This window comes from Lepidochelys olivacea (genome assembly GCF_965140295.1).
Source record: "Lepidochelys olivacea isolate rLepOli2 genome assembly, chromosome: 19".
Classification (NCBI taxonomy): Eukaryota; Metazoa; Chordata; order Testudines; family Cheloniidae; genus Lepidochelys; species Lepidochelys olivacea.
This window is the reverse complement of record NC_140429.1, coordinates 9631695-9658680: the sequence shown is the minus strand read 5'-3', so window position 1 is coordinate 9658680 and position 26986 is coordinate 9631695. Positions and strand designations below refer to the sequence as shown.

The following is a 26986-nucleotide window of genomic DNA, read 5'->3' as shown; positions in this document are numbered from 1 at the left end:
CTTCCCCTGCAGATTAAAGGGAGCCATTAATCACCGCAGAGCTTCTGGAGCACCTGGAGGAGGAGGGCACAGGTCACGGGGGTAATCGGGGCTCCTGAAAGGAGGAGTAAATCATCCCTCAGAGCACACTCAGGCAGGTTCCCGTCAGGCTGGAATCTGCACAGGCTGGGAAGGATCATTCTGCTCCTGGGAGCTCAACTCCGCCCTGCGGGGGCTGGGACGGGGAAGCAAGGCTAGGGATGGTGGCCAGCAGAAGTTGCTGAAGGCAAAGCTGATATTGAGGGAGGGAAGGGGCCTCAGGAGGGCAGACCCTGCTGGCATCTTCCCGCAGCCCCCAGGAGGAAACTGGCCCACCAGCCACAGAGAAGCAGATTCTCCAGAATGATGTTGAACTCTGCCGCTGGGAGAGGGGTGGGAGAACTGGTGATGCCCTGTACCCCACCTGAGCATGGCCATGATCCCAGCACGCCCCACTGCCATCCAGTCGCCTCCCCTCTGTCTACCCCTCTGCTCGGCTCTAGCGGGAAGAGGAGAGGCAATGGCTCAGAGTCCTCCTCAGTTCACTCTGCTGCTCTGCTCCCACGTGGAGTGCGGGGGGGGGGGGGCAGAGGGGCAGGGAAACACAGACAGGACACAGCTCTGACGTATCCTCACCGGCTTTGCCCCTCGCAGGCGAGCAGAGATCACACATGGCAGGATTTAAAACACAGCCGGCTTTATTCAACTTTTCAGATCCAGCCAAAATGAAATTTTCTCATGGGTGGGTGGGGTGTTTTGCAGCGTTGGGGGCGGGGGCTCCCAGGACTGGCACAGCCAGGTCTCACGGCTGCCCACACTGCTGTTAGTTACAGCTGGATCCTGTTCTCATGGTGCAGCCACACACCTAAACACACCCCAACCTGCTAGCATCATGCCAGTGCCTCCGGCCATTCCCAGATCCCTCAGAGAGGGAGGAGACCACGCAGCCAGAGGGTCCATTTCTGCCCTTACGACCTCATCTACTGCAGGGCCGGCTGCATCAGTGAAGGGGCCAGGCCGAGAGCGTAGCAGCAGAGAAAGGCTTAAAGGGCCAGTTTGTCTCCCCCTTCCAGTCCCATTGCTACAAACGCTCGAGGGGGGTGAGACTCAACCGAGAGGGAGCAGAAGCAGGGGGGCAGCCCAGGGGGAGCTGCTCCAAGCCCCCTCTCCCAGCACAATGCCTCCCCCGGGCACCTTTTAAAATATCATTCAAAAGAGGAAAGTCTCTGTTGAACACACTGGCCCTCAGAGGTGAATGTCACCCGCACCCCCTTCCCCGCTCAGCAGGATTAGGCCATGCAGTGCTGGAAGCATCTGGGGTCCCCCACATTTACATTACAGTCCCCCAGTTGGCAGCCCCAGTGCAGACAGGGTGCTTGTGGGTACTTGCACATACAAGGCAAGAGCAGACCAGGAGGGAGGAGCCAGCTCAGGGCATCTCCCCCCCCAAGCGTCTGTTTCACCCAGGGGCCAAACGATCTGCCTGGTTCATGCCCCAGGCCGCCTCCTGCCCACGCTGAGAGCAAGCGGGGGGCGGTTGCCCTGGCCTTCGCTGGAGGCCGGACTGGCAGGCTTGGGCCCCGAACTGGAGTGGAGATCGCCTGCCCCCAGCCTTTGAGACGGGACGGGGTCTCTCTAGGCCGGCCAGGGCCCTTCCCTCAGACCGTGGACTCCCTGGCCGTGGTCCAGGCTCGCTGGCAGCCGTAGAGCCACTTGATCACCCGGGCGTTGCGCTCGATAATGGAGACGGTCGAACAGAGCCGTGCGCCCAGCTCCTCCGCCTCGGGCCCCGCTTCGCAGCCGCTGGAATGGGCCGGCCCACTGAGCTCCGAGCCGGCCGAGCCCGCGCTCCCCAGGAGCAAGGAGGAGGCCGCGTCCCAGCCAGCAGGACCGAACCTCTCCCTGCCCAGCACCTCCACCAGGTCCCGGTCCAAGCCGCAGTAGTTGAAAAACCTCTCCTTCTCGGAGAGGGGCAGGGAGCAGCCTCGGCCCAGCTCCCTCTTGGCCTCCTTCGGGCCTGGCCCCGACTGGGGGCTGGGCAGGTGCGTCTGGGTGCCGTGTGGAGGCTGCACCATGGGGCTCGCGTTCGGGCTGAAGATGCCGCCCCCTGGGCTCTGCATTCTAGCAGCCTCCTTCTCCACTGGCACCCACACCATGGGGGTCTCATCTCTCTCCGGCCCCTGCTGCCTGTCGTCCAGGCCCCTGGAGGAGGGGGAGCCGGGCAGTTTGTCTCTCAGAGGCCCCTGGAAGAGCCGCCTGACCAGGCCGGAGCCCTTGGCATTCTCCTTGTTGACGGCCGTGCAGTCCCGTTTCTGCCGGTAAATGATGAGCGAGTCGGGCCTCAGCAGGCGTTTGCTGCTGCCCCTGCGCGCCACGGGGGACTGGGGGGAAGGCAGCAGCTTCCTGGGGCCGTTCTGCTTGGGGCTCTCTCGGCCCAGCTCTGAGCTCTGACAGATCTCGTGACACTGGTGGAGAGTCAGGCGCCTCCTGCTGCGAGGGGAAGGCCGCGGGGGGCAGCTACGCAGCACCGGCTCCTGCCGGCTGTTGATCACTTGCTGGGTTTTGACATACTTGGCTTTGTCAGCTTCCAGCCTTTCCACGGCACTCGGGGTGCGGCCCCCGCTCCCCACCTCCATCTGCCTGCGGAGATACTCCGGGCCCCGGTTCAGCAGCCCCAGGGGGGAGGCGCTGCTTGCAGGAGACACAGGCCTCATGGTCTCGTGCTCTGGCACCTCAGCTCTCAGGGACAGGGCCTGGCAACCTGCAATGGGGGGCCCCTCAGGGGAACCATAGCGCAAAAGCCCTGAACCCCAAATCCACACTGTTCTAAGGCCAGCCCCTCACGTGGGCCACAGGACACAGACGTGGCTCTTCACCCCGAAGCTGGAGCCTGTAACCAGACAGGACTGCAAGAGGGGCTCTCTGGCACCAGCTTCCTTGTTCACAGGGAGCCCCGGAAACCAGCTCTCTGCCCCTTGCCCCAGCGCAGGGGCCAGTCCTCGGTGGCCATGGTGAAGGTGCACTCAGCCCCTGGAAGGAGAGGAGGGAAGTGGTTAGTAATAGGAAAGTTGTCACCGCCACCACCGGCGAAGGGCCCTGCATGGGTAACGGGCAGCTTCCATCCATCCCCAAGATGGGGAAGGACCTGGTCCCACCACAGGAGAAGTTCTGAAGTCTCCAGTTTATCCGCGTCCCCATTCCCCGCACAATGTAGCGCCCAAGCTTCCCCCAGGAGAAGGACCATTTTGAGCAGGAACCATCATCTCAAGGGGAAGCCACCCTCCCGCTAGGTCATTCACACACACATATACGCCATCTCCTCCTCCCGGTGCAACACCACAGTGTGGGCAGAGAGAGGTGCCCCGCTCCCCACCAGTATAATATGGCACCCAGGCTGCAGCCCCCCAGCTCCACTCTGCCTGCTGCCCAGCCGCTTTCCAGGGCTGTGGAGGATGCAGTCAGGCGGAGCCTGTACCCAGCACAGTCTTCTCCCCAGCGGGCAGCGGCGCGTCCAACTCAGCTGCATCAGCCAGAGATGGAGCAAAGCAAGACCCTTCGGACGAGGCCCCGCAGCCAGACAGAGCCTGGATATGGCAGCAGGGGACGGGGCAGCCCAGAGCTGCTGCCTGCTCTGTGGGAGATCGATCAAGGATTCAGGAGCAAGAGGAGGACAAGAGCCCCAGGGGGAGGAGTCTGTTTGGGCCCCACCTCCCCCACAAATTGGAACTTGCCCCCCACCCCCCATGTTGGGGGTAGACAAGGGCTTCTGGTTGGAGCCTCCCCCCCTCACCATGGCAGAGATGGGCACCCAGAGAGTCCAGAGCCCAAGACGATGGGGGTAGGGGAATGAAGGAGAGGAAGAAGGAGGAGAATGCATTGGCGAAGGGGCAACCCGGAGCTGAGGAGAGCGGGGAAGGAGCTTGATTTTCTTGTCCAGTAAAGGGGCCGGGCTAGATGCCCCTGTGAACCACCCACACCCGTGGCTGTGTTCAAGGTGCCAGGAGGAAACCAAACTACCGCAGAGGGCCGCTTAGCAAACGAGACACTGACGAGACGGAGGGGGGCACTTTGGTGGGATAGGGCAGCCGGCCAGGGCTGCAGTTTCAGGGAGGGTTTTGATGCCACCTCTAGACGCGGCGTGCGGTTCAGAGCGGTCTGGGTCGGGCTGTTGAGGGGCCCGGTGATTTTTCCAATGGGTGCGACTTCCCCCTCTCCCCGCCGGGGCAGCCCCAGCTCCTCTCAAGCATCACAGCTGCCAGGATGCTGGAAAAGGAGAAATCGCAGGCTGAGCTCTGCTGGGATGCCACCGTGCTTCACGCCGAGGAGGAGCCAAGGAGGGCACACGGCCCATTGGCACAACAGCCGGACTGGTTAGCAGAGAGCCTGGGAGGGGACAGAAGACGGGGCCTTTTTCTAGACAGCAGCAGGCTCCTAGGTGGGAATAATCACCGCAGGAAGAGGAAAGCACTGAACAGCCTGGGTTATTGCAGAGCTTCCAAGAGCAACTTAAACAGGAAAAAATACCGGAGCCCGCAGCCTTATCTTTATGTGCCCAACAGTAGCAGAACAAAGACAATCCGGCCATCAAGTGCCACGCTTCCCGGCAGCCCCCAGCACCGGCCAGGGCTACCTTCAGGGAGCAAAGGAGGAGCCAGGTTGGAGCAGCTGGGAGGGGAGGAACCAGACGGCAGGAGGTGGAAAAGCCACAAGGGCGTTTCTGGCTCCACTCGCCTTCCGCGTGGCTCAGAATAATCACAGCGTCTGAGCAGCCCTGGGTTGGGACGGGCTCCCTTCTGGGTTTCCCTTTTCAGAAAGGAAAACAAGAAAAAGGCTTTTTTTAATCCGTCCAAGTTTCAGCCAGCTGACACACTGACTCCATAGTGGTTGTCAAGGGCTAGAGTCCCCCAGCAGGCAGCATGGCCCAGCGGCTAGAGCACTGGACTAGGAGTCAGGAGACATGGGTTCTACTCCCAGCTCTCACCTGCTGGGCAACTTTGGGCATGTCACTTCCTCCTTTGTCTCTGTGACTCAGTTTCCCCATCTGGCTCATCTATTTAGATGGTCAGCTCTTTGGGGCAGGGATTGGCTCTGACTAGGTATGCGTGCAAAGCCTCCGTGTGCTACTGTCATATAAACAAGCACCTGTCTGGTTCTGGGACCCTTTATCCTCAGCAACCAAAGAGCCTCCTCCTGGAATAGGTGGGCCAATCCCCGAACCATTAAACTTTGCAGGCTCAGATCCCAACCACCTCTCATTCACAGCGAACAAGCCTCCAACAAACAAGGCTTAGAAAGGGCAAAATCCCCCCTGGCTTTGCCCCATGACTAATTCCTAATTCATAGGAGGCCCTAAATGAGCAGCCAGAGGTCACTGCTGGCATCGTGACCACCAGAGAGCCATTATTAGCCCACTGGGCATAATGGCTCTTATTCACCTCCCGACTGACCATCCATCCAGGGAAGGACTAGGACAAAGCAAGGTCTGAGCCTAAGGGGCTGGCTAAAGAGGGGCCAGGGTGGGACCAGGGCAGTAAATCTGGTGCTGAAGTTGACAGCAGCTAGTGCAGGGGGCCTGGAGTCAGATGCAGAAGCTGTAAATGGCCCAAGCAGATGGTTTCCTTTAACAGAAGAGACACAAATGGCGCTGAAGTGACTGATCGGAAGCTAATGGTTAACCAGCCTGCTTGCCCCAGGCAGTCACCATTCTCTGCCCATTGCTGGAGAAAAGCCCATCCACACTCTGAGCTGCGTTCCCTCCCCCGACAATTCCCCTCCAGCCTGCCAGGGAACACTCAAGACACCCCCCCAGCTAACTTGTCTCATGAACACTTAGCTCTTCTCAGCTGAGGATCTCCAAGCACATGACAAACAAGAACAAAAATAAGCTTTTCAACATCCGCTGGAGGCATGTCCATCTCATTCCTATTTTACAAGTGGGGAAACTGAGGCATGAAGCAGTTAAGCAAGTTGCCCGAGATCCCACAGGAAGTCTATGGCAGAGCCAGATCGCCCTGGAGCTGAACCAACCGAGACTTCTGAGATGAGAAGCAAGAGTTGGGACTGAGAAAGAGGCAACAGCTGGAGTTTGATACTGTGGTGTTAGGAAGGAAGGGATCAGCACCCAAACCCTCCACCAGCTGAGCCCCACTTCCTTCTGCCTTTCCTGCCCTTTAATCCCACCACACACCTCTGACCTGCACAGTCATGGTAAAGATCCCACACGTTGGAGATCAGGAAGACTTTCACACGGAGACTTCATGCCACCCAGGGAGAGGCTGCCCAGGGTTTGGCTTACCCAGTTCGGTCATGCAAAGAGGGGTTGCATGATATAAAGGCACAGATTCCCTGCCGCCTTCCCAAGGGGCATTTCTGATGGAAAGGTTCACTGCCTTGATCAGTCCTGAGTGCAGGAATTTCAACTCCAGCTCTCAGGGCAGAGATCAAGTCAGCGGGGGAGCAAACAGACCAGCTCCCAAGCTGTTATTAGAGCCACTGGGGAAATGGAATTTCCAGCCTGCAGGAAATCCCTCTTTCCACATTTGCTTTCATCCCAAAGGAGGAGGAAAAGTCAAAACGGTGAGAATTTTCATGAAGCAAAATGTTGGTAAGCTGAGAAATTGGGAGAGGAAATGTGTTCCATCAAAGTGAAACACTCGTTCAAACCATTTCCTTTTGCGTTTTCCCAATTAAAAAAACGTAATAAAAAAATCAACATTTTTGGTTCCCTTGTGCCTCCCTGTCTGCCTGCATCCATCTGTCGTCTCTGGTCTTACAGACCAGCTTTTGGGGGCAGGGACTGTCTCTTTGTCCTAGGTTTGTACAGCACCTAGCACAATGGGTCCTGGTGCACTGACTGAGCCTCTCACATGCTATCACAAGACAAACAAACAGTTTTTTTCACAGGGAAGTTTTATTTCAGCGCATCTCCATATTTTGCCAGGAAAGTTTTCTGCCAGCTCTCCCCAGTATACTCCAGCTAGATCTGCCGTGGAGCTTCCGAGTCAAAATGTGATTGTTCCTACCACAACACCACCACTCTGCTTGGGTACAGCACCTTGTGGGGAACCTGAAAGCATTTCAGGCCCATGAATTAAGCCACATAACAGTCCTGTATGTAAAGCCAGGTAAGGATCACTGCACCCACCTATGGGGTGGAATGCAGCAGGTCTTGAGCAGCCCATCGCAACGCTATAGCAACGGCTGGTGTAGGAAAGGAAGAAGAATGCTGCACAGGTGAAAATGCCAGGGCAGAGAGAGAGTTCCCGAGTTAGAATATGGCCAGGACACCAAAGGACAGATTTTCAGCGGAGCTCAGCTTGGTTCATGACTGAATGCCCTTGAAAAACTGGCCATAAACAGGAGCTGAGCACTTGAAAACCTGGCCCTGATTGAAAATCCAGCCCCGAGACAAAAGACTCACCATGGGCGAGGTGCCGTACCAAGACACACATGCCACATGAGTTGGGACAGCAGCAGCCAACACATGAGATACCTCGTTGCTCATTGTTGCCAGACACCTGGCTCCAGCCCTGGAGTTCACAGGCGGGGAAAAACATGCATCTCGAAAGATCACCCCCTGCACTGCTCACCAAGGAGAGGCTGATTGCAAAGGCTGCAGGAAGGCTCCCCCTGGGGGCGTTCCCCTGTGGATCCTAACACAGCACTGAAGCTAGACCAAATTTTCTCCATTTGGGAGCTTAGATCCCATCCTGTGTTATCCCAGGGCCACTAGGATGCAAGGAGAAAAAAAACAAACAAAAACCCTGCTATAAAAAGCCCAAAGAGCTGACCTTCCGCCTCCTAAATGTAGTGCTATAAATAAGCAGTTCCAGGGCAGACACTCACCCGCCTCCCTGGCCCGTGCCCTGCAGAGACAGCTCTTAAACACAGGGCAGCCAGACCTCAGTTCCCAAAAGCAACCAGCCCAGGTCTCCAGCCTCCCGCGGGCCCCGAGCCGGACGCCCGAAGGTAGCACCCGCTCGCCAGGGCTGCACAGAGCCAACAGGGCTCCAGAGGAGCCCACAGCAGGGCATGGCCTGCCCCAAGGGACAAGACACTGCGCCCTGCCCACAGAGCCTGGCATTGTCACGCATCCCCCCATTCCTACCTCCCAGGGCCGGTGTTAGACTGACTGGCGCCCAGGGCAGAAAGCCGAAGCCTGAGCCCCGCCATGAGGGGCTAAAGCCGAAGCCTGAGCAACTTAGCTTCACGGCCCCCTCCCGTGGCACGGGGCTTTAAGAAATTGCCCTGCTTGCTCCACCCTGGGACCACCCCAGCCTTGCAGCAGAAATTCTGCTGAGCCGAGCAGCGCAGCGTGGCTCTAAGGCAGGGCAGGGTGGGGGGCTCCAGGCAAGTGGTACCTCAACACAGAGGGTGAACTCACCAAGCCCGGCTAAGGCATCTCCAGTCAAGCACCAGCTGGTCCTGCCCTGCCAAGAGCTCCCAGGGAACTGAGCTCAGCCAGGGCCTGCAGCGGCTGCGGGATATACAGGGTCAGGGGAAAGCCATCCCCTCCCTGTGCATTAACCCCTGCCCGCCTGCCCCCCGCCTGCATTAACCCCGTCTCTCCAGCTCAGACCCAGTGCATTAACCCCTTCCCACCCACCCGCCGCCAGCCTGCATTAACCCCTGCCTGCCCTCCTTAACCCCTGCTCGCCCACCCCAAGCCTGCATTAACCCCTGCCTGCCCCCAGCCTGCATTAACCCCTTCCCGCTTGCCGCCAGCCTACATTAACCCCTTCTCTCCAGCTCAGACCCAGTGCATTAACCCCTGCCCGCCCCCCAGCCTACATTAACCCCTTCCCGCCCGCCTGCATTATCCCCTTCCCGCCCACATTAACCCCTGCCAACCTGCCCTCAGCTTGCATTAACCCCTTCTCTCCAGCTCACTGTGTATTAACCCCTGCCCTCCTGCTCACACCCAGCATTAACCCCTTCCCTCCAGCTCATACCCAGTGCATTAACTCTTTCCCACTCACACCCAGAATTAACCCCTTCTTTCCTGACCCCACCCAGCATTAACCCTTGCCCTCCTGCTCCTAGTGCAGTAACACCTTCCCTCCCTCTCCTAGGTTCATGCCCACATTCCCTTTTTCTGCACAGCTGCAACACGTACCACAGTGCCCACTCTATCTAAAACTGTTCCACCGTCTCTTACCCACTGTACATTGCCCCCGGCCTTTCCCCTACATCTGCCTTATGCTTGTTTACATATAATCTGCCCCTTCCTAACCAGAGGCGTCATTTGCTATGGGGCAATTGTTCCCCCCCACCCCCCCCAGACTTTTCATAGGTCTATATGCTCCATTGGGTCTTCCACTCCACCCCCCAGACTTTCCAGGAAATAGACAATCACATATAACAACATGATTTCCCTCCCTCCCCCAGATTTTTCTGCAATGACACCCCGGTGCTAACTCTGCCTACCTTCCTCCTCTCTGCTTTACCATCCATGCCTCACCCTCTTCTTTCCTGATGAGAAGACTCTCCAACGCCCCTGCTGCTCCCCCCGCCCCCATCTCTGTCTCTAGGGTACTGGAGGGGGCTGCATGCACACATGGCCAGGGAGGATCCATTTGTGGCTGCAGTTGATCTCCCTGGCAGGTTTCAATTGGTGCCCTGATGTTGCCCTGTCTGCCTGCTGCCTGGAGCGGCACGGGTGGTCTGACTCTGACATTCACAGGAAACCTCTGGCCTTTTAAGTGGCTGCAGAGAAAGGCCGGCCTCGTGGACCAGGACACAGAAGAGCTGTGTTCTGTGCCGAGCACTGTCGCAGATGCCTGAGTGAGCCTGGGCAAGTCACATCATCTCTCGGGGCCTCAGTTTCCCCTATCTATAAAACGGGGGCAAGGATCCTTCCTGTCTTGCTCAGGTCGACCGCGCTATTCAGGGCAGGACTCTCCCCAGGTGTACGTGCAGCGCCGAGCACAACACATGACAAACCACAGATACTGCTAATCCGAGCTGCGGCCTGTGCGTGCAACTCTGCCACAAATGGTAACATGCAAATACTGCCCGGGGGCCCATCACTGCTCAGGCCCGGATTTTACCCACCCGCTTCCCCGGGCTATTCCGAACAAGCCCCACTGTCATTAACCCCCAAATTCACCAAGGTGTTTTCAGCACCTAATTCCCATCACAACAAAGGAAGCGAGGAACTGGGCTTAAGTCCTGGAGTCTACGTCCCGTTCTCCTCCCTACCGGCTTTCCTCCCCTGGTCTAGATCAAGCTCCACCCTCACACCATTCCCCCTGCTCAGTTTGTCTGAGCTTCCGCACCTTGAGCTGCCACTTGGGGCGTTGCAGGAGGGGGTGGAGGGAACAGGTTACACCAATGGAGTGGGTGTCTCCGTCTGGGCTGGGAGAGAACCCTCAAGGCCTTGCAGCAAACAGCCACTCCTCTCTTTGCCCTCTCCCTGCCAGCACCAGGTCTGGAATGAGACACAGTGATACGGGGGCCCCAGCTGTTTCTCATTTTACACCTCATTACTCAGAGGCCCGGGGTGCAGCCCGGCAGCAGGAACTCGACTGCAATTCGCCGTCCCCGGGGACCCCCGCTGAGCGAGCAAACATGAACTGAGCGCTGATGGGCTGACAGGCGGCTGTGTCTGAGCGGACCTTGGACCGGTGGGTACCGCAAGGATAGTTTCCCAGAACTTCTCTGCATCTGCTGCATTTACTCGCTGGCCCAGATCCATCCCCAACACACATTGCAGTGAAGCTGCACCAGAGGGGAATTAGGCTCATTAACCCCCACAAGCCCTGAGCCTGAGCTCTAACCTCTGTTACTTACTTCCCCTCTCACTGTCCCTTAGCAGGCACGTGTCCCGCTGTCCCTAGAACGGTGCTAGACACGAGACTCTGAACCGGCAGAGGGAGAGCACAAGGCCTGCTGCTGCATTTCCTTGGCAGCGAAAAGGGTTAAGAGCCGGCCAGCCAGGGGAAGGTTCCTGCCTTTTGTCTTTCCTGGGGAGTTTATAAATTGCAGGAAGGTGGAGTGAAGCCAGGGGTTATTTTTACATCTGCCCTTTGACCTGCCTGAGGGCTGTTCATTCTGCAGGGAAAGGGCCCTCCCCAGCACTGAGGCAGGGAGACTGACCAGCTCTGTAAACAACACGCCGCACACTTCTCGGGGCAGCCAGCGGGAGCAGCAGGCAGAGCTGAAGCAGGCAGAGGGCAGCTTGTTCCTTCTGCTCTCAGCTTATTCAGACTTGAAACCCTGGCTCAGTTCTCCGTGCTCCAGCCCCCCGTTTTGAGAGACAGGAGCACAGACACGAGAGATGGGAAAGTGAGATTTGGCACCGGGCCCAAGGAGAGAGAGATCACCCCTGCCCCCAGCTCGCCCTCCCTCCCAGGGGATGCGTTTGGCTCCCGTCCTTTTCAGGGCTGCAGCTTGGTCCTGTCACAGCAACGCTGGTCCCATTGAAGCCAGCGAGACCGAACCCTGAAACAATGCATTGGGGGCATGAGTATATTACATCCTACCCCTGCAGCAGCACCGTTCTTACAGGCTCTTCCCCTGGTTTTGATGCTCAATTTACAGTCAGTTTAAAACGGAAGCTGGGGTTGGTTTATAACAGAAGTTGCAACAGTGTTTTTACACTTACACACTTTTTAGTGCATGGCTCCTGCTCACACCAGTGGCCTGCTGAGTCCAGGACAATGTAACACATACAAAGTGGGCACGCTGTTGCAGCAGGTCAATACGCAGCCAGGGCGGCTCCAGCAGGCGGGGAGTGACTGCAGCCCCCAGCTTCCGCGAAGCGCGATTGCCGGAAGCGATGGCGCCAAAAGGAAGGGGGACTTGAAGGAAAGTGGAAAGGGAAATCCACCTGGGGCTACAGCCCAGACTGGTTTGTTTATATCACAGGCAAAACAGAGTCCAATGATCAACAATCACCTTTCTCCAGCAGAGTCAGTTCCTTCCTGCCTCGTCATCAGCCCCACGCTGCCGGAGGGAGCCAATGCCAGGAACAAGGATTAGCCCAGTTCCCCCTGTCTGGGTGGAGGTAATGCCAGGATCAGCCCAGCTCCCCCTTGCCTGGCCAGAGGCACCGCCAGGAGCTGGGGTCGACCCAGTACCATTGCAAGATAACAATGAGATGATGCAGTCACTTGTCTTTTGCATATATTTAGGCCTGATCTACACTTGAAAGTTCTGTCAGCATAGCTACCGCGGTCCCGGTTGTGAAAAAGCCACGCCTGGCTGACGTAGTTATGCCAACACCACCCCAGTGTCGGGGCAGCTCACTGAACAGAAGAGGGCTGCCCGCCCCATAGTTAACGCCCTTCTGGGAGGTGGTGTCCCTACAGTGACAAACGCTCCGGTTGGTGTAGGCTGCACCTATACCAGGGGGCTATGCGGGCATGGTGCATAGCTCTAGTGTAGACGCAGAGCGTGAGATCAGGACTCGTCCCTTTGTTCTATGTCAGCACCTAGCACAATGTGGCCGGGGCCTTTAGGTGCCACTATGGCGCAAATCGCTAGCAGGGATGAGGACAGTTCTGGCCCCTGTTCAGTTATTTCTGTCTCCCTGTTCTCTTCCCACCGTATCTGTCCAGCCTTCTCCCTGGTGCATTTATTGCGTGCATTGTATCAAAGCAGAAATGCCGTCCTTCCTCTTGCTCACTTCACGTCTCTCTCACGGACCCGAGTGCGACAGCTCACACTGTCCTTGCTGTGACTGGAGCGAGGCTGCCTCTGAACGCTCCTCACGCTCGGGATGATCCCACGGGACACTTTGCCTAGTTATCTGTGGCACCTGTCGTACACAAGTCTCTGCTTCTTCCCGGCCCGAAGGACCTCTATAACTGGAAGACTATGTACACCAGACAGCTTCATGGTAGGGGCCCTAGTTAGAACAAAGAAGTGTCCCAGCGCAGCTGGGTCTTGCATGGTGGACGGGCCCAAGCCATGCTTTAAGCCTGCTCCAGCCCTAGAGCGGGTTCAGTTGACAGTCACAGATGGAGTGCTGGCCCCAGCAGGAGGGTCCTAGCACTGGTGGGAGCTTCCTGGCAGACAAGGCTGGTGTTGCTAGCAGAGTTCGGCCGGCGTTCCCTGACGACTGAGGGCAGGGGTGTCTTCTGAGACTCGTGCTATGCCGACTCCACTATCAGTCCCTACAGCACGGGTCAGCGCCGTAGCTGGCAGATAAAAACGCCCAGCCGGCACTGCTCAAGGAAACGAGCTAGAACCCTGCTCAGACACCGTTGTAGCAACAGTGATTTTGTTCCCAGCATGCACAAGGCCCTAAAGAGCTAGAGATGGTTCAAGCTCTCAGCACTGAACGATCAAAGACAACCTCCCATGTCAGTAGGCAACCCCCTACACGGATCCATGGGTCCTTCTGCGGTATCGGGCCCCAATTCAGCCTGGAACTTATCCATGTGCATAGCTTGAATGACACGATTAGTCCCATTAAAGCCCATTGGACCACTCACCTGCTGAATTCCACATGCTCAGGAGCCTTGCTGAATTGGGGCCTTAGCAAAACTCTAAGGGGCTAGGTTTCACTTCGGCTTCCCCGGCACATCATCCCGGGGGTGGAAGTCTCCGTCGAGCCCATCTGAAATAATAAAGAAGCAACAGGGAGGGAGGTCTGGGTAAAGAAAACACATGATTTCCAGCCTGACCTTTGCTTCCGGCGGGGAAAGTGACAGAGGCAGCTGCATGCACTCCGCTCGCAGGGAAGGAAAGCGATCTGAGTGCCATCGGCAGGCACAAAGTGACTAGCAATGGCTGAGCTTCGAGCTTGCTTTTCCTGCTAACGATGCCACCCCCTGGGGGATGGTGGGGGCCTTTATGGACTGTGAAAATACCATAGGTATGTTCCTTCTTAAGGGCTTTTTTACTGCTGCTCATGTAGCAACAGGAGACAAAGTGCTGAGCTGGAGAGCAACTTTCTGCCCTTCTTCAGTGCCTTCCAGCAAAGGATCTCAGAGCACGTCCCCAACCTGCAGTCACTGAATCCGCTGCAGCTCCTGAGGGAGCTACCACCCAGAGCAACGGCCCTGGCCAAGGTCAGTCTGGAAGTCAGTGGCAGAAATCAGACTCCAGTGGTCTGATTTTCAGGGCCCTGCTCTAACTGCTAGACTTAACTGTCCATGTACTTACAGAGAGAATCCTAGCCCCTGACCTGGGTGGGTCTCTGTACGAGTGACGGAGACATAAGCCTGGGAGCCAGGAGTCTTAAGTCCTATTCCTACATCTCTGCTACAGAGTCACTGTGCATGGCGTGGGTAAGCCATGTGTGGGCTGATTTTCAAAGGTGCGGAGCCCCCATGCTCCCATTGACAGCAGTAGGAGCCAAGGGCGCCCAGCACCTCGGGAAAAAAAAAATTTAAAAAGGCTACTAACTTAACCTCCACCCCCGACTGCAGTGATTTCAGCTGGTGTGTGTCAAGTGCTTTGGCATCCTGAGCGGGTGGAAGGCACTTGCGAAGAGCAAAGTGCTCCCATCACTGCAGAAAGCTGGGCAGGCCCGGTTGGAGAACAGGGCAACATCAGACACTGCTGATCCCAGCTTTCTGTGCACAGATCAGATGGGACGAGGTGTGAAAACCCCAGCGAGCTACTTCGCACCTGAGTGCCAGGCCCACATGCTTGGTCCTTCCCATGTTTTGCGGCTGTTGGTCAACAGTTGCATGGAGTGATAATGGGGGAGAGAGGGTCACCCAGAGTGGGAAATGAAGAATCCCTCAGCAAACTTTCTGGGACAGGAGGGTCGCACGCTGGAAATGCCAAGCTGGAAAAGAACAAACAGTGTTAAAAACATCCTCTCTTATTGTTAGCTCTGCAGCCCCCCACCAGCATGAATCATGGCTTACTATGCTCAGTTTGTTTACAGCGCTGGAATTCAACCAGCTATTCTGGTAAAGACAGAGGTGAGTAATAGCAGCCGAGCAGATGGGGATTGTTCCTGCTAATGCCTGGCCCTTTTACCAAACCTTTGACGACAGCCTGCACCTTCCTGGCAGGCAGAGACACAAAAGCGCACCCAGGAACAGTTCCCAGCTGCTCTCAAGAGACTCCCACCACACCAGCCAGCAGCATAGACGCACGAAGCACGCTGAATCGGATCATGCCTTAGAGCCCCAAGTCATGATCTAACGGCAGTCTTGGGTGCTGCGGGATAAGCCAACATTCCTCTCCAGGTACAACAACAAAGGTTTCTGAGGCCTCATCTGCCAGCAATAACCCAGCCAGCTCCAGCTTCCCTTAGCAGACTGGAAAAGGGCAGCTCCCGGGACTGGAGCCTCAGGAGTGTGTCTGCTTTTGCTGCCCTACTAAATTAAATCCCTAAGTGCTGCGTCTATTCTCAGCTCAGCTGAGCAACAAAGAACTAGAAGCCCTTTTTATTCCAGTCCTGAGCATCAGCGGTTCAGGCTTACCGCGCACAGACTGCCTGGGTAAATCAATGTAAGGATCCAGCCCACTGTAAACACATTGGAAAACAATTTTCAGAAGTACCTAAATCCCTCTCACTTTCAGCTGAATTGGAAAATTTTGCTGATCTCAAATTCCGCTTGCAGTTTCAATCGGATCCCAAGTTCCTCTTTATTTCCTCTCCTAGCCGGTAGGGTAGGTAGGTACTATTGCTTTGCAGTGTAGAACAGCTACCTTCCTTCATCCAGAGGGGGCTGCTTTCACAAGTGAGTGAAGGGATCCCTTTATATAGTTTGTCAAGCACTTTGGGGGTGAAAGGCGATGCAGCACCATAAGTTATTGTGAAACCTGCACAAGAGGCCACCTTTGAGGCAACAAGCTACCTTAAAAGTCCATCCCAAAGTATCCCCTAATATGCACTGGTGAGTAGTGTCGGCCACTCCTGCAGTTTTATCACGGGGCTCATGCTATCTGAGGGTTTTCCTTAAAGCCCCAGCTCCTGGAGTCAGGTGATCATGTGACAATCTCAGGGAGAGGGAGGGAGGGTTAAACAAGATCTCCAGCCCTCATGTTGGCAGGAAAAATGCTGGAAAATGGGGATTCTAAAGGCTGAAGAGCCAAGGAGTAAATCAGAAGAACCCAACATTTGTTATTTTGTAAACATATGAAACACTTGGGGTTGGCAATGCTGACAACAATACATGCAAAGGACTTTCATATCTACCTACCTACAACCCATAACAAAGCATCTTATAAACCAGGAAGACAGAAGAATGGAACAGTCCAGGAAGAACACTAAGGACTTCATGCAGTTCTAATTTACCCCAGATGATCAGGCAAGAAATAATTTGAAAGGCTACACACTAGAAACATGTGGGAGAAGAACTGAAGACTGCTGCGTTCAGTCGAGACTGCAGGGAGGGGAGGGAGAATGTGTTTTCCAGAGATGGAAGTCTACCTGGACAGCCAGGCCTACAGCCAAACTCCCACAAAAAGCGAGACGAGATCTTTAATGATCAGAAGCAATCAGGATGCCAGTCATTCCAGCACCTCCAGGAGTACAACAGTCCCTCGCCACAAAGGGTATGTCTACACGGCAATCGGAGGCGTGATTGCAGCACGTTGACATGCTCACAGTCGCATAGCTAACAAATAGCTGTGTAGACACAATTACAAGGGCTGTACAAGCATCTCCGGGACCCTGGGCACACGCTCATGTTGATAGCCTAGGCTGCCTGTTCTTAGCCATGGTAGTGTGGGTGAAACTGGCGTGAGTAGGTCTACCTGAGCTGCAATCGCATGTCAGACGGCAGGGCAGACGTACCCAAAGTGAGACATCTTGACTCCTCTGGAAGACAGCCACCCACTGACTCAACTGAATTTTCCAATTCTATTCCGTTTCCTCAGGATAGGCTCTCTTGTGAGCCGTCAGCTTGCTGCACTAATGAAAATGAAGGCCACTTTTCTTCCTGTAACTTAGTAAAAATTTTACACATTTAACAGAAGCTTTCAAACTTTTTCTTGCCCAGAGAGACTGCTGGCACTTAGAATGCAACAAAGGTTTTGCCCTAGAGAGCAGGAGAGGACAGGCTTATAAGATTTGTGTGTGCAATAGTGTGTCATTTTACAAGGTGTACCCTTAAAAAGATGTACATGTGTGTATCCGTTGTGTTCAGAGCAACATTACATAAGGGGCATGGTGAGGCAACCTTTCAGGGCTGCATCTATACGGACAAAATCCCGACCTGTAATTCTTCACCAGTGCTAGCAATAGTATAAGCTAGACTTGGTTCTCAACTTTTCCAGTTGCCCCAAGCCCCTTTCAGGAGTCTGATTTATCTTGCATACCCCAAGTTTCACCTCACTTGAAAACTACTTGCTTACAAAATCAGACCTAAAAATACAAAAGTGTCCCAGCACAGTTACTGAAAAACTGCTGACTTTCCCATTTTTACCGTATAATCATCAAATAAATTAATTGAAATATAAATATTGTACTTACATTTCAGTGTGATACTTCAGCCTGTTTTTCACTTGTGAGCCTCGTCTGAAGACCGAGCCCCAGGGGACAGAGCTGAAGCATGTAACTTAGCTTCATGTGGCCCCCTTTGGCTTGGGGCCCCAGGCATCGTCCTGCTTGCCAATCTCTAATGCTGACCCTGCATTTACAATCCCCCTAAATCTGTCCTGTGACTCCCCTGGGGCTGCAGCTCCCAGGTTGAGAAACACTGATCTAGAGGAGTTAGAATCATAGAATACCAGGGTTGGAAGGGACCTCAGGAGGTCATCTAGTCCAACCCCCTGCTCAAAGCAGGACCAATCCCCAATTTTTGCCCCAGATCCCAAATGGCCCCCTCAAGGATTGAACCCACAACCCTGGGTTTAGCAGGCCAATGCTCAAACCACTGAGCTATCCCTGATGTACCCCCGGAAGATGTCTGCATACTCTCAGGGGTATGTGAACCCCTGGTTGAGAACCACTGAGCTAGAGCACAAACAGAGTTCAGGTGTTTTTACTACCATGCCATCTCCTAGTCCTTCCCTGACCAGAGTTTGAGGACTTGATAGTAAGAACTCTAGAACGTTCAATATACCTTCCGCTTGAGAATGCCACAGATTTTGCCTAGCAGATAGAACGGCTTGACTGCTCAAAGAATATTGTACGGGCCAAGGTTCAAGAGAAAGAACAAAAGCCATATATGACTCTGCCTGTAGTGGGCAAAATAAGACTGGTGGGATGAGAGTGATGGGAAGCTGGGTGGCAACCACTCATCTGGATTCAGAGATTGTTTTTTAAAAGCCTTCGGATGCCACAGTGAGCATGCAACATACCCATCTGTTTCTAGGTGCAATTCTACTTGCTTGTTTTAATCCATAAAAGTCCCTTATGGTTGGAGGTCAGTATGACTGTCTCACTGCGAGATGAGCTGATGCACCAGAGCTGCGAGTGTCTAGATTTCTATGCCTGGGTGTTGTCTGCTGTTCATTCTAGGTGGAAGGCCCTCCACCTGCAACTAGAGCTTGGGGAGGGGGTGTGGGGGGGCAGTACTGGTCTATAAATTGAAAACAAAAAGGATCAAGGCAGTGTTTAAGTGTTTGAGATCTAATCAACAGTAGTCATCTACAGCTTCTCAACAGCACTGATAGGAAGGGGGGAGGCAGGGTAGGAAAGGGAGATGGGTGCTTGCAATCAATTTGTAAGCACCTAGAGGATAATAGGGTTATAAGGAATAGCCAGCATGGATTTATCGAGAAAAAAAATCATGCCAAACCAGCCTAATTTCCTTCTTGCCCAGGGTTACTGTCCTAGTGGATGGGGGAGGGTGGGGAGAAGGGCAAAAGGGGGAAGCAATAGACATGATAGATCTTGATTTTTAGTAAGGCTTTTGAAAGTCCCTCCTGACAGTCTCACAAGCAAACTAGGAAAACGCAGTCTAGATGACAGGTTTCAGAGTAACAGCCGTGTTAGTCTGTATTCGCAAAAAGAAAAGGAGGACTTGTGGCACCTTAGAGACTAACCAATTTATTAGAGCATAAGCTTTCGTGAGCTACAGCTCACTTCCTCAGATGCATATCGTGGAAACTGCAGCAGGCTTATATATACACAGAGAATATGAAACAATACCTATTCCCACCCCACTGTCCTGCTGGTAATAGCTTATCTAAAGTGATTTCCAGCACAAATCCAGGTTTTCTCACCCTCCATCCCCCCACACAAATTCACTCTCCTGCTGGTGATAGCCCATCCAAAGTGACAACTCTTTACACAATGTGCATGACAATCAAGCTGGGCTATTTCCTGCATAAATCCAGGTTCTCACATCCCCCCACCCCCATACACACACAAACTCACTCTCCTGCTGGTAATAGCTCATCCAAACTGACCACTCTTCAAGTTAAAATCCAAGTTAAACCAGAACATCTGGGGGGGGGGGGGTAGGAAAAAACAAGAGGAAACAGGCTACCTTGCATAATGACTTAGCCACTCCAAGTCTCTATTTAAGCCTAAATTAATAGTATCCAATTTGCAAATGAATTCCAATTCAGCAGTTTCTCGCTGGAGTCTGGATTTGAAGTTTTTTTGTTTTAAGATAGCGACCTTCATGTCTGTGATCGCGTGACCAGAGAGATTGAAGTGTTCTCCGACTGGTTTATGAATGTTATAATTCTTGACATCTGATTTGTGTCCATTTATTCTTTTACGTAGAGACTGTCCAGTTTGACCAATGTACATGGCAGAGGGGCATTGCTGGCACATGATGGCATATATCACATTGGTGGATGTGCAGGTGAACGAGCCTCTGATAGTGTGGCTGATGTTATTAGGCCCTGTGATGGTGTCCCCTGAATAGATATGTGGGCACAGTTGGCAACGGGCTTTGTTGCAAGGATAAGTTCCTGGGTTAGTGGTTCTGTTGTGTGGTATGTGGTTGTTGGTGAGTATTTGCTTCAGGTTGCGGGGCTGTCTGTAGGCAAGGACTGGCCTGTCTCCCAAGATTTGTGAGAGTGTTGGGTCATCCTTTAGGATAGGTTGTAGATCCTTAATAATGCGTTGGAGGGGTTTTAGTTGGGGGCTGAAGGTGACAGCTAGTGGTGTTCTGTTATTTTCTTTGTTAGGCCTGTCCTGTAGTAGGTAACTTCTGGGAACTCTTCTGGCTCTATCAATCTGTTTCTTTACTTCTGCAGGTGGGTATTGTAGTTGTAAGAAAGCTTGACAGAGATCTTGTAGGTGTTTGTCTCTGTCTGAGGGGTTGGAGCAAATGCGGTTGTATCGCAGAGCTTGGCTGTAGACGATGGATCGTGTGGTGTGGTCAGGGTGAAAGCTGGAGGCATGCAGGTAGGAATAGCGGTCAGTAGGTTTCCGGTATAGGGTGGTGTTTATGTGACCATTGTTTATTAGCACTGTAGTGTCCAGGAAGTGGATCTCTTGTGTGGACTGGACCAGGCTGAGGTTGGTGGTGGGATGGAAATTGTTGAAATCATGGTGGAATTCCTCAAGGGCTTCTTTTCCATGGGTCCAGATGATGAAGATGTCATCAATATAGCGCAAGTAGAGTAGGGGCTTTAGGGGACGAGAGCTGAGGAAGCATTGTTCTAAATCAGCCATAAAAATGTTGGCATACTGTGGGGCCATGCGGGTACCCATAGCAGTGCCGCTGATCTGAAGGTATACATTGTCCCCAAATGTGAAGTAGTTATGGGTAAGGACAAAGTCACAAAGTTCAGCCACCAGGTTAGCCGTGACATTATCGGGGATAGTGTTCTTGACGGCTTGTAGTCCATCTTTGTGTGGAATGTTGGTGTAGAGGGCTTCTACATCCATAGTGGCCAGAAGATCACCGATGGATTGTAGTTTCCTCAGGAAGTCAGTGGTGTCTCGAAGGTAGCTGGGAGTGCTGGTAGCGTAGGGCCTGAGGAGGGAGTCTACATAGCCAGACAATCCTGCTGTCAGGGTGCCAATGCCTGAGATGATGGGGCGCCCAGGATTTCCAGGTTTATGGATCTTGGGTAGTAGATAGAATATCCCAGGTCGGGGTTCCAGGGGTGTGTCTGTGCGGATTTGATCTTGTGCTTTTTCAGGAAGTTTCTTGAGCAAATGCTGTAGTTGCTTTTGGTAACTCTCAGTGGGATCAGAGGGTAATGGCTTGTAGAAACTCGTGTTGGAGAGCTGCCGAGCAGCCTCTTGTTCATATTCCGACCTATTCATGACGACAACAGCACCTCCTTTGTCAGCCTTTTTGATTATGATGTCAGAGTTGTTTCTGAGGCTGTGGATGGCATTGCGTTCCGCATGGCTGAGGTTATGGGGCAAGTGATGCTGCTTTTCCACAATTTCAGCCCGTGCACGTCGGCGGAAGCACTCTATGTAGAAGTCCAGTCTGCTGTTTCGACCTTCAGGAGGAGTCCACCTAGAATCCCTCTTTCTGTAGTGTTGGTAGGGAGACCTCTGTGGATTAGTATGCTGTTCAGAGGTGGATTAGTATGCTGTTCAGTCTAGATGAAATTACCATAAGATGGGTGCACAACTGGTTGAAAGACTGTAGTCAAAGAGTAGTCATCAGCGGTTCACTGTCAAACTGGGTGGGTGTACCTAGTGGGATCCCACAGGGGCCAGTATTATTCTATATGGTCATTAATGACTTGAATAATGGAGTTGAGAGCATGCTTGTAAAATCTGCAGATGACACCAAGCTGGGAGATGTTGCAAGCACTTTGGAGGACAGCCTTAGAATTCAAAAGGATGGTGACAAGTTGGAGAATTAGTCGAAATTCATCTTGTTAAATTTAAAGAACGTACTCCACACTTAGGAAGGAAAAAAAATCAAATGCACAACTACAAAATAGGGAAGTGCTGAAAAGGATCTGGGATTACAGTGGGTCACAAATTGAATGAGTCAACAACGTGAGGCAGTTGCAGAAAAGGCAAGCATCATTCTGGGGTGTAACAGGAGTGTTGTAAGTAAGACATAGGAGGTAACTGTCGGTCCCACTCTACTCAGCACAGGTGAGGCTTCAGCTGGAGTACTGTGTTCAATTCTGGGCACCACACCATAGGAAAGATGTGGACAAATTGGAGAGAATCCAGAGGAAAGCAACAAATATGCAAGAGGTTTAGAAAACTTGACCTAAAAAACTGAGCATGTTTAGTCTGGAGGAAAGACGACTGAGGGGGATTTCATAGGAGTCTTCAAATATGCTAAAGGCTGTTACACAGAGGACAGGGATCAACTCTTCGTGAGACAGGATGCGTGAAGTAATGTCTTATTGGACCAGCTTCTGTTCGTGAAAGACAAGCTTTTGACCTACAGAGAGCACTTCTCTAGGTCTGGGGAAGGTACTTAGTGTCTCAGCTAAATACAAGGTGGAACAGATTGTTTAGCATAAGCAATTAACACATATTGTAAGAGACCATTCAAGGTGAAGTGGCCTGTTAACACCACACCCCACCACCACCACCCCGTCCTAGAACAAAAAAAAAAAGGGAGGGGGAGGAGAGAAGAGAAGGGGTTAATGGGTTACAGATTGTCATACGCCACCATAACTGCCAGTGTCTCCATTCAGTCCATGATTTTAGTGTCTAACAAAGTTGTGAATTTAAGCACTCAGGCTCATCTTTTGAAGGTGTTGAGCTGGTTTCCTTTGAGAATGTGGACTGAGGTCAGATATGGAGTGATCCTTTTGTGAAAAGTATTAGCCTATGGAAGATACGGTGGTTTTGTCTTATTTTTCTGTGTGAGTTCATTCAAGAGCAGAGTGTTTGGTTTCACCCACATAGTTGTTGTTGGGGCATTTAGTGCACTGGATGAGGTACATCACATGTTGTGAAAGGCATGTGTAAGACTCATGGATCTTGAAAGGTGTGTTGGGGGGTGGTGGGGGGGGGGGAGGAAATTGATCTTCCAAGCAGTGGAGATACATCTGCAAGCTTTGCATCTGTTTGGCAGGCTCTGCTGCCGCTTTGAGTTGGTGAGTCCTGGTTGTGGGGAGCTAGATTCTGATGAGCTTAGTTTGAGAAATTTCTTTCAAGAGTGGTTCCCATGGAATATGGGTTGTAATTGTTTAATGATACTGCATATGGATTCCAGTGTGGGGTGGTAGGTGACAACTAGGGGTATGCGATCAGAGGTTTTTGGGTCCCCCCCATTAAATAGGTTATCTTGGGGGGATCCATTCCATACTGGCATCTATTTCTTGGGTGGCGTCCTTGTTCACTAAAGGCAGTTTTAAGTGTGTTAAAAGGTGTACATGCTGGACTTTCTTCTGTAGTATCTGAGCGCTGGCTGTAGATAACAGATTTCTTGGTGTGCTTGGAATGGTTACTGGATCTGTGAAGGTAGATGAGTGGGTTTCTTGTATGTAGTTGTCCATACAGTTCCATTGCTGAAGCTGATCGTGGTGTCCAGGAAGTTGACACCAGTGGGGAAGTATTCTAGAGAGTTTGATGGATGGGAGGTGGTTGTTGAAGTTGTGGTGGAAATCTATGAGGGAGTTTAAGTCCTGTGTCCAGAGGATGAAAATATCATTGATGTATCTCCGGTATGTCATTGGTTGCATGGTGTGTTTGTCCAGAAGTTCTTCCTCAAGGCAGCCCAGGAAGAAGTTGGTATACTGGGGAGTCATCCTAGTACCAACGGTGTTCCCATGGTTTAGACAAAATGTTTGTTGTTGAATGTAAAATTGTTCTGGATGAGGATGAAATGGATGAGGTTGGTGATGTTTGGGGTGGATATCTGAGTATTGTCCATTGCCTTGTAGATATTTGAGGCAAGCAGCAGGGCTGTCATTGTGAAGAATGCTGGTGTACAGGGAGGGGACATCCATAGTGGCAAGGATGGTGTTCAGAGGGAGCTTGTTGATGTTGCTGAGTTTCTGGAGGAAGTCAGTTGTGTCAACTGGCTCTTTCTGAGTGGAGTGATTGGAGGATAGTTTCTCGGAGCCCTGATATTCTCCTGTAAGAGTGCCACTGTCCTCTGTGTCCACTAGAGTAGGACAAGAAGTAATGTACTTAATCTGCAGCAAGGGAGATTCACCTCTAGGATACCACTTCCCGTGACTTCAGTGAGAACTCCAGTGAGGCCCATCAAAATGATTTCACTGAACAGGGCTTCACATCAATAAATCACCACGACAAGTGGGACCATTGTGGCAGTAACAGCAGAGGCCATAGACTGAATGGGTCACCTTGACTCCCCTAGAAATGATCTTTCTGTGTCACATTGAGGGACATTAGAGGAGCAGCCTGGGGGAAAGCTTGCACTGCTGTATAGAAAATTTCAGGCTCCAGGGCTCTTACTGAAAATAAATGTAAGACTTAGTGCTTTTCATCAGATAAAGTCAGAGCTAGATCTCATCACCATCAACACTAAAGTGAGGCAATTCAAAACCCAGGCAGACTCAGGCAAAAATCATGGTTATCATGTGCCACCTTGTGGCCATGCTCCATATTACTCAGTGGGACATTTGAAAGTTCCAAATTACAGCCAATAGAACATGTTAGCTGAACTGGGTAAATATTAGAGTTGGCACAACTATTTGTCATTCTTTACACAGTTACCTTCTGTTTTAGTCAGCAGTTTGCCAGCCAATCTGATGCAGTGCAGCCTAGTGGATGGAGCACTGCACAGGGCCTCTGAAGACATTCTTACTCCTGTCTCTACCACTGGCCAGCTGGATGACCTTGGACAAGTCACTTCACCTCTGTACCTATCTCTAAAATGGGGATATCATATTGATCTCCTTCATAAAGCACTTTGAGATCTACGGATGGAAAGCACTGTAAGAGCTGGGTATTCTACTAATGTATTTTCATAAATATTCACCAGATAGGTCAGACACACGGAGGCAATTTGTGGCATCTAATATGGGGTGTAACAAATCCTTCTTTGTTAACTGGTGGGACTGTACCTATAAGAATAACCAGCACTTTGCATCAGCTGCTCACCCCATGACTGAAAAAGAAATGAGGCACAGCACATGCTACTTGGCAGTGTCTCCTGCGAGCTGTGGGGCCCTGTTAAAATGGTTTGTGTTTAAACATCTTTTGCTAGTTTACCTTGAAGCAGTATCCTTTGTATGCTAGTAGAAGTTCATTACCCTTTTCTCCTCTCTTACAGCTCTTCAGTAGAAGTTTAGAAAGACATTTAATTGGCACACATAAGCATAAAAGAATCATGAACACCAATCCTTGGTAGGAAAGAAAAAACAGTACACAAAACCTCAAGTTCATTATGCAGATTGCACAAGCTTAAATGGACCTTGTACTAACAAACAGTCAATGTTAAGGGGGAAAAAAAATGCAGCACTTTAAAAGAGGGCAATGTTCCAAGGGGCGGGGCATAATTACTGTAGGTTTCCTCAGACAGGATTTTATCTAAACCGCAAAAGAAACGTCTATCATTACGCTGCAATTTAGGAAAGTGCCCTGATTGGCCAATGCACAGAGAAGAGCATTATTTAAATGAACACAGAAAGCAAAAACAAAAGCAAGTAAAGTTCACAACCCCAGCTTCAAAGAGCAACGCCCTGCCAATAAATACAGTATGAGCATGATCAGACTAGAATTTAACGTCTTGCAAAAAATTAGTGAAATAAAGTAGTTGTGTTAAATTTCGAAAAATGTGGCCTTCTTTGCATCACTCACATTAATTTCAGTTTTAAAAGCATTAATACATTGATGTAGGTTTAGCATTTTATTTTGTTTGCTGGGTGGGAATTTAGTTTGTTTAAAAATCATCATCATTCTGAAAAAAAATTAAAATAAATAAGTCAGTCCATCAAGGAATTGGGACAGTTTTGCCTTGAATTAAATCAGTTTTATCCTGTAGCAAAAATGTAAGGACCAGGGGGAGGAACGCATTAGCTTATTGATTTTAGCACACAAGTCTTTCGCAGCTGGGAACCAGATCCATTTTCTCCACTGGGATAGATAGGGTATCGTAGGTCAGGATTTAGATGCATTGGCAAAGATGAAAGATTTCTTTGGTGGAGGGACAGGGGAGTCAGAAGACAAGGAAATAGAATTTATAAAGTTTACAGCTTGTGCTATTCTATACATTAATCATTTCACCCCAGTTGTACGATCCCTCAGTCTGGAACACTCATACCAATATTTTTTTAAATTAATCATTGAGAGTATTTTTATATTTCCACTCATTATCACAACTAAGATTTTTCATCATAATTATTAGCATTACTGTTGTGCTTAGAAGCCCTAGCCAAGGACCCCAGTGTGCTAGGAGAGTCAGTGTCATTTCACATGCCTCCCCAAAGAGTGTCAATTACATCTAACTGGGTCCAGGATCTGTCTAAGCAAGCAACCTGTGCTGCCCTCTGACTGGGGAGGCTTTTTTCCAGCTTCAACTTAAAACCAGACTAATTTAAACAATAAAGTCATATCTGGGCATTCTGCCCACATACTATACTTGAGGAAGGAGACGTGCCAGTTAGTACCTTTCTTTAATGCTTCCCTCCAATCCTTTGCAGTGAGGCTAATGTTGCAAGATGTCATTGCTGGGCTGGTGACAATTTCTACACACATTCAGAACAGTTTGTGGCATCGTTCTGGAAGAAGTCTGACTATTCCAATGCACAACACAGACATCCCCCTAGGATGAACCTCCCATTGGTGTGTATTTGAGCATAAGTTAACAGTACAAAGGTCATTCTAAAGCAGTGGTTCACAAATGTTTGTATGGGTGACCCCTTTCACACAGCAAGCCTCTGAGTGGGACCCCTCCCCCACCCTGAATTTAAAAAAAAACAAAACACACAGCATTTTTTATATTTAACACTATTATAAATGCTGGAGGTGAAATAGGGTGTGGGGGCAGAGGCTGACAGCTTGCAACCCCCACATACTAACTTCGCTACCCCCCGAGGTGTCACAACCCCCAGTTTGAGAACCTCTGTTCTAATAGAATATGTGTCAGTGACCCAAAAGGGTTGATGCATCTCGATCTACAGATATCCTGCTGGGATAGGCTCAAAAGCCTAACAGGATTGGTAACAAGAGATGGTCTTTCAGAGATTCAAAAGACAGCCCTGGGTGGCAATGACTGAAAACTGTTGCAATCTGATGCCTTCA

The 26986-nt window shown here is 51.7% G+C and overlaps 1 protein-coding gene across 8 annotated transcripts; it reads right to left on the bottom strand.

The window, feature by feature from the left end:
- Positions 1-698: 698 nt before the first annotated feature.
- FAM110D (family with sequence similarity 110 member D) lies at positions 699-26512 on the bottom strand. 8 transcript variants are annotated; one of them, XM_084609743.1, is made up of 4 exons: positions 26353-26512; positions 16727-16877; positions 13458-14761; positions 699-3048 (listed from the first exon to the last, which is right to left on the bottom strand). In XM_084609743.1, the coding sequence occupies exon 4, from the start codon at positions 2730-2732 to the stop codon at positions 1677-1679; it is 1056 nt and encodes a 351-aa protein (XP_084465869.1). In that variant the 5' UTR covers positions 2733-3048; positions 13458-14761; positions 16727-16877; positions 26353-26512; the 3' UTR covers positions 699-1676. The 8 variants fall into 8 exon arrangements, with proteins under 8 accessions (XP_084465869.1, XP_084465871.1, XP_084465873.1 ...); XM_084609745.1 differs by having other exon boundaries at positions 16727-16871; XM_084609747.1 differs by having other exon boundaries at positions 16727-16843.
- Positions 26513-26986: the final 474 nt, after the last annotated feature.